Source organism: Bidens hawaiensis, unplaced genomic scaffold (genome assembly GCF_021521415.1).
Source record: "Bidens hawaiensis isolate Kalapana, Puna unplaced genomic scaffold, B.hawaiensis_p1.1 tig00055068_1, whole genome shotgun sequence".
Taxonomy (NCBI): domain Eukaryota; kingdom Viridiplantae; phylum Streptophyta; class Magnoliopsida; order Asterales; family Asteraceae; genus Bidens; species Bidens hawaiensis.
In genome coordinates, this window is record NW_027499943.1 from 21,933 (window position 1) to 31,245 (window position 9,313).

The 9,313-nt window shown below is 45.6% G+C and overlaps 1 protein-coding gene across 1 annotated transcript; it reads left to right on the plus strand.

Annotated features, from left to right (window-relative positions):
* The first annotated feature begins 1,400 nt into the window (after positions 1-1,400).
* Positions 1,401-3,197, plus strand: LOC143600915 (uncharacterized). The gene is made up of 5 exons (XM_077078462.1): positions 1,401-1,606; positions 1,706-1,774; positions 2,325-2,407; positions 2,512-2,711; positions 3,117-3,197. The coding sequence occupies exons 1-5, from the start codon at positions 1,401-1,403 to the stop codon at positions 3,195-3,197; spliced, it is 639 nt and encodes a 212-aa protein (XP_076934577.1).
* The last annotated feature ends 6,116 nt before the right edge of the window (positions 3,198-9,313 follow it).

The following is a 9,313-nucleotide window of genomic DNA, read 5'->3' on the forward strand; positions in this document are numbered from 1 at the left end:
TTTTCCCTTCCCAACGTCCCTTCTCTCTCTCTTCTCCCGCGACCAGCCTCACGCCTGCCTGGATTTCTGCGCTCGCGCCCCGCTCGCGCCCCTGCTCGCGCCCCGGTGGTGTGGGGTTAGCGCCCCGGGGCGCGAGCGGAGAGGCTCTAGCGCCCCGGTTAGCGCCCCACACCTCTCAGCCTAATGTAATTTGTCAATTTTAAGTTTGTGAATCTATAGCTGTATTTGCTGAAATAAATGTAATTTGCAAATTGTGGTACTTGTTTTGCTAAAATAATACATTTTGTCTTTTTTCAATTGAAATAAAATTACCGACAGATTAGTGACAGAATTATGTCGCAAATTTATAAAGAGATCCAACGGTATTCCGTCACAAAAGTTAAATCTTGTCGGAGTACTGAGAAATTGACTGAAGAAATACCCGTCTGTAAAACAACAGTCAGACATCCGTCACAAGATTATTGACGGTTTTCCGTCGGAAAAGGGGTTTCCCACGTGCCAACGGACCATTACTAACAAATATATTTGATGGGATCAGTCGCCAGTTATATTACAGTTTTCTTGTAGTGGACGTAGTAAGAAAGACGCAACAATGAGAAGAGGAGAGGAGCCGGGCTGGGCCAGGCCGAATCTTTTGAAAATGAAAGAACTTATTTAGCCTATGAAAGTAAGTGTAGCCCAAGAACATGAAGAAAAAAATAACATTAGACAACAAATAAGTCAAGAACCATTGTTAATTATTAAATTGTATAGTTTTTTTTATTTTTTTTTTTCCGAACGGTGATTTTCACAGTTAAGCTGGCACCACGCGACTAAGTCGCGCCCCGCCACCCCACTCAGGCCAGCTATGTTGACATGATCGGGATCCACGCTGGCGTCCAAGTTTGGCTTGGCGTTCCCGGTAAAACCCAATTTGCTCACCCCGCCCGAAGGCACGACAGGTTTTTAGTGCTCTGGAAAAATCCGGTCGGAATCAGGATTCGAACCCGGAACACCCGGGTCATCCATTTGTTCCTGGCCATTGGGGAAAGCCCCACTGGTTATTAAATTGTATGGTTAAGTTTGAAAAAAAACCTTTTATAATAAATATACAAATATTTAATACATAAAATATCGAACCATAGTTGTTCCAAGCAAAATTGATGATTAAAGTTGGATCTAATCTATTAGCAAAGTTGATCCATTTTTATACAATTCTAACCTTTTCCGCAATATTTAACTTTATAAAGCCAACGTAATGCCTTTATTTCTTCAAAACTTACAAGGAAGGAACACATAACTTGTGAAACAAAATACTCTACTAGTTACTTAAAAGCCATCAAAACCTCTAACAAATTCTAACATCATCATTTTGTTATCCTTTTGAAACTGTTTTGGAAAATTAACTTGTACCATCAACCATGAGCCCATCAAGTTCTTCAGCATCTTATGGGGTCCGAACCTTTTCCACAGCGTTGATACACCGTTATAGAGCTAGCTCAAAGACCGTGACTAGTATTAATCCCGGCTATCAACATATTAAGTTCGGATATGGTATTAGCAGTTCAAGGCACCACGCGTTAAGTATGTCTAGTGGCGGTTCAAATGAAAGGAGTGAATCTAAAATGTGCATCTCTTCACCTTTAGGATTATTTTTCAGTTTTATGCAATTAGTTGAATTTCATTGAAGAAATTGTTTTTCTCTTTGATGATTGGCTTAACGTAGGGAAGATGAAAGTAACTTCAAGGTTCAACCATCTGATCCAGATCCTCCAAGGGCCAACATCTTTTCTTGGTATATACACTTTCAGCTTTACTCCAAAGTTAAAATAAACCACTTTTACTACGGTTCTGTCATTTTTTTAGTGTGCAACCGAACCGCTAATTATGGTTTACGGAAACAACAAACCAAAATTGCCGAGTTTGATGGTTTGACGATTTGATTGTTCGGTTTTGATGGTTTGAACCGATTTTTTTTTTATATTTAGCCTACGCTTTACACATGTATATTAATTATTTTGATTGTTTTTTAACCACATTACTTTTCAAGGGTTTTTGTGCCGACTAAATTCAGAATAAAAAAACATTTTTATTAACATTTAACACAAACCAAGTTACATCTAGATAATAGCTGATTTTACATGTCTATTATTGAGAAGGCTAAAACTCAATGACTATATTTGTAGAAAGATGAGTAAAAGTGTTTAGTTTGGGGATTTTCCTTATTCAATCTCCTAGATAAATGTTTTGCGGGTCAACTTAAACCCATAAAGATGTATGTGTTAATCGTAAACCCTTTTGATATGTGAGCCGACCAATAGTAAACTAACAAAGATAATGTGCAGGGTAAAATGGTTATTGGGCTCTACGATACCCTTATTGTTCTCATTTTGGAAGCAAAAATGGGATTCCATGCTAAAGCTAGAAGGCAAGCAAATCGAAATTAATGTGGTTATACTTCGTAGTTCATACATGATGGTTTAGTTTCAATAAACAAATGCAAATATAATATATAGATGATTATCATTTCAGGTAAGGTTGAAGGGGTTGTTAAAGAGGCGGAGGAAGTGGCAGAGGCAGTTGAAAAGGTTGCATCTATGACAGAAAAGTTATCGGCTAAGGTCGCAAAGAGGCTAGACAATGGTGAACTGAAAGAAGTTGCTTTAATGGTAGAACATGTATCTAATGTCATTGCTAAGGATGCTAGAATGACTGAAGATTTCATTCACAAGGTAAACAACAAACAAATAGATATTATATGGCATTATCAGCTCTTTAATATATTATGAATCTGTTGAATATTTGGGTTATGTTGTATCTCATACGGGTTGGTCACTTTTAAAAGTAAACACGCACAATACATGGTTTTAACACACGTTTGTGCCTAATGAGACCTAAACCCATTAGGTTGTTGATGTTGCCACTTTCAGACCACTAAAACAAAGGGAAAATCATCAAAATAGCTCAGTAAACCAAATTTGATTTTTACAAAAATATCTTTGACTTTTTTGAATTACCAAAATAGCGTTGACTTTCTACGCATGCGCCAATCTTAATCTTCTATGCCAAAAGGTATAAGTAGAATCTATATGTTAAATTTTTACGTCCCATTTGATAAGATAGTTCTTTCCTTGTAGATTGGTGATGTTAAACCAGACTTGACGGACTTGGAGACGACGTTGGAACCAATCATCAGTAAAATAGAAGATAAAAAGTAGATAATGAACATATTTGAAGAGGTAGGTCCCAGCAGAGCCCAGTTGGACCCACAGACTCACCTTGAAAAGGGACGTCTGCGCAGTTCAACCCGCAAGACTCCTTAAACGGACGTCTGCGCGGTTGAACCCGCAAGACTAAACTAAAGGAACGTCTGCGTAGAAACCAACTGGATCAGCAGGACCCACCACGCTCAGAGACGTGACGTCCTCACGTGCGGTACGCAAGCTGTCCCCGCAGGAAACTCCTCCCAATGGTTTCCAGGTACTCCGCCTGTTCCCGCAGTTACGGATACCGGCCATCAGGGAAGGCCACCCGCGCAGCATGGCTACACGCACAAGGCTTAACTCATAATAATTCAGCAGTCACCTGAAGAAGGAATGAGCAAGCCGGGAACATTCCCGCACAAAGGCGGGAGGGGGAATACTCCCGCCCAAATGAGCCAGTCCGTACGATACTGATGATCTTTTACTGTACCTGACGAGGTATGGGCAAAAGATCTGTCCAAAGATACGACAGCTCATTGACAACAGTATGGCGAGCAGCATGCTCTTGTACTGTATGTCACTATTAGCCGCTACCTACTCCCCAACTCCTGACATACCACGTGCCTAGCCTGTAGTTGGTGAAAAAGGAATAGTACACAGCAGGCCTGGTCACTATCAGCCGCTGCCTACTCACCAACTACCAGCATGGCACGTGCGTAGGCCACTGTTGGTGGAACAGGAATACTATTCAGCAGGCCACACCTCCTTGGAAACCTACCTCCGGCTATAAATACCACAAATGGTATGATCATCTGATCTAAACATATCTTATCATAATATACCTGATATCTGCTCTAGCAATCTCTTAATATACTTTTATATTTAAAGAGCAATCTAGTCTGATTCTCACGCCGGAGGGTGGTCACAAGGAGGAACCCCCCCTTCTCAGTGACGAGCTCACGGTGTCTGTTTTGCAGGTTATCAGAAGAACCATCTTCTCTGGGTCTAACCCCTCGTGGGAAACATCTATCTAACCCCCAGGTTACCCGTAATCTGTCCGGGGTCCGGTTAGTGTTTCTTCATTGGCGCCATCCGTGCATAAAAGCTAGAACTTCATTTTTCTCCAGTTTTTTCAAACTTCTGGAAAGATGGTTAAAGAAACTCCGGTAACCACAACCCCAGCTACTGGGGGGAATACCGGCTACACAGTCTATACGAACACTACCCCGGTTACCCAAGCCGGGGCAAGTGAAGTAAATTTTACGAACACTACCCCAGTTACCCAAGCTGGGGCAAGTGCAGTAAATAATCGCTCACTGGGAATCACCGATACCCAGTTAGAAAAACGAACAAGACTCCCCCGCCAAACACTCGATGAAGTCAAGGCATGGGCGGAGGCACGTCAGAAGGAATTCCAAGCTGAGTTGGACGAACGCTTGCGTTCCGTCCAACAGGCTGACGAATTCGAATACTTGGACGATGACTCGGAGGAGTCCGACTCCGACGCGAACCCTCGCCATAGGGCAAAAGGGAAGCTTAAGGAAACGGACTCCTAACCGAGAAGGCATTTTGGAGATGCCTTCAAACCAAAAAACACAAGTGGAAGTCCACGTGACTTCTCCAAAACATTCAGACCAAATGTTGCAAATGCAGGAACGTCCAAATTTGCAAGGGACATTGCAGAAGCAATTGCCCCAAAAAGTGCCAAACAAATGTCCAGCATAGGCACATATGATGGTATATCCGACCCAGATGATCATTTGAACAGATTCATAGCGGGGGCAACCGTCAGTAGTTGGACGGAACCCACGTGGTGTTACATGTTCCAATTGAGGCTTGTCGGGGCTGCTAGAGCGTGGTTCGATCGTCTACCGGTCAACCACATCTACGACTGGGCTGACTTCCAACAGAAGTTTAGCCAACACTTCAGCCAACAACGAAAGTATACCGAGGAGCAATGGACAATCCTCAAGTGCATTCGAGAAAAAGATGAATCTTTGCTAGACTTCATCACTCGCTTCAATTCGAAGAAGCTAAGTCTGGGTAACATTAGCGAAGATCTTGTTCGCGCTGCCTTTATCCAGGGCGCGAACGACCCAGAGCTCATCCGCACCTTAACGGGTAAAGATGGCATGCCATCCACATGGGATGCCATCATGACAGCAGCTAAACGCTTTGCGGAAACGGAGAAGCAACTGGGTAGAGATCTCCCACAGAGCACAAACCTCTACACCCAGAAAACAAGAGAAGACAACGTCCTTACCGCCCGATTAAACAAAAAGCGGAAGCTAGGCATTTGGCAGTCAAGGGTAAACTTTGACACCTCATCCGGCTTGCAGCATCGGTTAGGCGGAAGGGATAAATTACAGTCAAACAAGAACTCCAGATGGACGCCGCTCACCAAAAGCGTCACCGAGATATTCGCTACTGAGGAGTTCCCATGGCCAAAGCCTCAAATAATCCGACATCGTCACAATGCTGATCGGAGCAAATACTGTGACTTTCACAGGACAAAAGGCCACAACACCGAAGAATGCATAGACGTAAAGGACATGGTCGAAGCATTTGTCAAAGATGGGACGCTCGCGCACCTCGTGGCGTAATGAACGCTGAGCAGGCTGATGCGTATAGAACCCCAGCTGGGGAAAACACGAATAAAATTCCAGCTTCAATGTGGAGACTACATGCTGCGTAAAGAACGAGATCCCGAACCAGGTGCGTATCGGCTCGATGGCACTCCCATCCCAACAACATGGAAGGGAGCTCAATTACACAGTTTGCATGTAAATCAATTCCAAATTTGTAAAGAAAAGGCCCAGAGCCACTTCTAATGGAAATGATTCTCCTTAGAACATCGACGCTGATGATTTTACATTTATACTTTTAACACTGATGCCGGTTTTCACCGCATACATAAGTGTGAGTCGTTGCGTGGGGAAGGCGGCAAAACCCGCATAAACCCAAAAAACGGCAAACCTTCACGCAGGTCAGTTGAAGGGGAAAAGTTCAGTCATCCTACTAAATGAAAGTGCCGGTCTATCCGCATGAATCATGAGAGGAAACTGAACCCTAACCTATTGACAACCGCGCGTCGAACGGTTATTCAAAACAGAATTTCAAACAAAAGGATGAGGAAAACCTACACGCAGGTCAGATATAGGTAAAGTTTAGCCATCCTACTAAGTTCAAGTGACGGTCCTACCCGCACAATCACGAAAGAGGAAGCAAAACTTCACACCTATTATCTACCACGTTCAAAGGTTAACTTATCCTCAGAAAGGATGAGGAAAACCTACACGCAGGTCAGATATAGGTAAAGTTTAGCCATCCTACTAAGTGCAAGTGACGGTCCTACCCGCACAATCACGAAAGAGGAAGCAAAACTTCACAGCTATTATCTACCACGTTCAAAGGTTAACTTATCCTCAAAAAAGATGAGAAAAACCTACACCCAGGTCAGATGTAGGTAAAGTTTAGCCATCCTACTAAGTGCAAGTGATGGTCCTACCCGCACAATCACGAAAGAGGAAGCAAAACTTCACACCTATTATCTACCACGTTCAAAGGTTAACTTATTCTACACTTGGAAAATTGCTAATTTAAACTAAAGTATGCAAGTCATATAACGTTTATAAAGCAAGGAATCCAGAGAAAGTAGCGGTCTTACCCGCACAAAGATTTATATTTCATAATATTCATTACAAGAATGGCCGGGTAACTACCCGCCTACAAGAAAATAAATCTATACAAGCTAAATCTATCCTAGCAGTGGGAAGGGATCTTCAGGATCAGGCTTCAGGGCCACTTCCACTTGGACCAACACCGTCAGTAGAGCGTGGCAGTTCAAGGAAAGCTTTAAGGATAGCTAGCCCATCATCAGCAGCAGCAACTTGGTTCACCTTCTCCACCACCGGATGCGGGAAGGCGGCATACTGATTCACTGCTTGGTCGTAAACAGCTTCAGTATCAACATTGAACAAAGGGAAGTTGGAAGGCGGGATGCCTTTCTCAACGAACCCTAGACCAAGCAGGAAGCCGGCCTTTTCCCCATCCTCGTGAGAAGCGTTGAGGGCTGCGCTCATAGCATCGTCATAAGACGTCTCCGAGAAGACCCGATGCACAACCTACAAGAAAATATACAAGTATCAAAACCTTTTCTATCTACAAAGAAAAGCGTAAAGAAATGAAAAGCATACCTGAGACAACGCTTCTCGAAGAAGCCATTCCTTGGCAACCAGAGCTTCTTGAAGGGCAGCTTGAGCTTCGTTACGGGCGCGTTCGGCTTCACTCTTGTTGAGGTTGGCAAGTAACACTTCTTTAGCCGCAGCCTCTTCGACGCCCTTTAGCTTTCGCTCAGTATGGTCAAGCACCCCCCTCTGGTCCAAGATCTCCTGGAGCTTTTTGGCGTCTTCCATCGCCAAGGCATCATGAGCCTGCTGGAGAGCCTCTAATTTGGCTTTAAGCTCTTCATTCTCCACGCGTAGAGGCTCAGCAACAGCTTCAGCCTTGGTGGCCCTCTCGGTTGCGTTCCTTGCAGTTTCCTTAGCCAGCCGAAGCTGTTCATTAACAGCTTGGGCAGCCTTGGAACGGGCCTCGAGCCGAGCCTGAACTTCAACCTCGAGGGCCTTGAAGGCCTTCTCCTTTTCCGCAGCCACTGCGGAAAGCCTTTGGTTCTCCTCCCGGACAGCCCGCGCCTGAGCCACTTCTTTAATGCGAGCTGCTTTTAACTTGTCGTTTTCACGACAAAGCAGCTCGACGCGCGGCTGCATCCGGGCCAGGAGAACCCGAAGCTCATTGCCTACCCTCCTGGTAGCTAGCCATGGCTTCCCCCAACGCACCACTGGGAGCAGCGTGACGAGCCCATTCCACGCACTCCACAGGGGTGCGAAGGGTTGTTCCTCGGCGAATGTTCCATCGTGGAACATACACTTCATTGGAATCCGACACTGCAAAAAACATAAAGCAGTTAGGAAAAGATGATAAAATATATATATATATATATATATAAAATGGGCCAAAAGAACCCTACGCACCTGTAGGGTCAATAACAGGCCGATAGCCGCCAAACCCATCACCTGAACCCAACGGAAATCCATCCAAGAGGTCAGGCAGATGGGAAGGAGGCAGAGGTTGGCGATAAGCCCCATGCATACCTGAAGGTTCGGCCGTCGTTGCCGATGACGGAGGCATAGTAGAAGCCGCCGCGGTCGCCGCCGCGGAATCCGCAGCAAAAGTAACCGCCGGCTCGGTGAAAGATGCGGTAAAAATAGCACTCACAGCCGGCGGTGACGTCATCACAGCTGGAACAGTCGGCTCAAAGGAGTGAGCAACTGAACCAGCGGAAGCAGGCGCAGGCGCCTGGGTCGTCGCCTCAGGTAGGCTGACCAAGCCTACCGTCATGGGCGCGGTGCTCTGCGCTCCACCCTGGAATGCGTCAACATCCACGCCTGCACAAAGAAGAAAAGTGTTAATGATAAAGCTATGAAGTTAAAGATAAAGGAAGTTTGTACTTACGGGTTTTCTTGAGCCTAAAGGTACGGAGAGGCGGGGACGAACCCGATGGAGCCGGCCTCTTTGTGCCGCTCACCGTCGTCTTCTTGGGCTCTCCGGAGGTGACAGTCGCAGCCTCCGGAGCGGTGATCTTATCACCACCGGGATTCCCCGCCAACTCTTCGCTCTCGGCCTCCGAATCAGACCGAGGCGCCGGATCGGCAGTAGAGGCCACCTTCTCCTTCCCCTTCCCGCCGGCAGCCTTCTTCTTCCGCACCAACGGAGGACCATCTGCGGATTCCTCAGAACATACGATTAGAGGAATTCCAGCAGAGGTTTCAACATTGAGGGGTCGAGGGTCGAATAGCGCCTTACCTGGCCGCCTGGCGCTAAGGATCTCGTGGCCTAACGGGTAGACCTCCACGAACCGATCCGCCGTTTGTTCTAGGATGGGCAACTCGTTCTCGTCTAGAGCGCGAGTACCCATCCGAGCGGGACCGTCAGCCTCCCGCGGGTACATGAGCGACTGCAAGTCGTTCCCCTCTGAAATAAACAGGAAAGAAGATTAGAAGAAATTCTAAATTAACAAAGGGAAACAGAGCATACCGTAAGGAACAGAGTTCGAACCGTATTCAAGGACG

What these genes read in the sequence shown, in the direction of transcription:
- LOC143600915 (XM_077078462.1), top strand. Translation starts at nt 1,401, where the DNA reads ATGAGCCCATCAAGTTCTTCAGCATCTTATGGGGTCCGAACCTTTTCC. An exon ending in AGGGCCAACATCTTTTCTTG is followed by an intron (nt 1,775 to 2,324) that starts GTATATACACTT and finishes GATAATGTGCAG; the next exon opens with GGTAAAATGGTTATTGGGCT. An exon ending in CTGAAGATTTCATTCACAAG is followed by an intron (nt 2,712 to 3,116) that starts GTAAACAACAAA and finishes CTTTCCTTGTAG; the next exon opens with ATTGGTGATGTTAAACCAGA.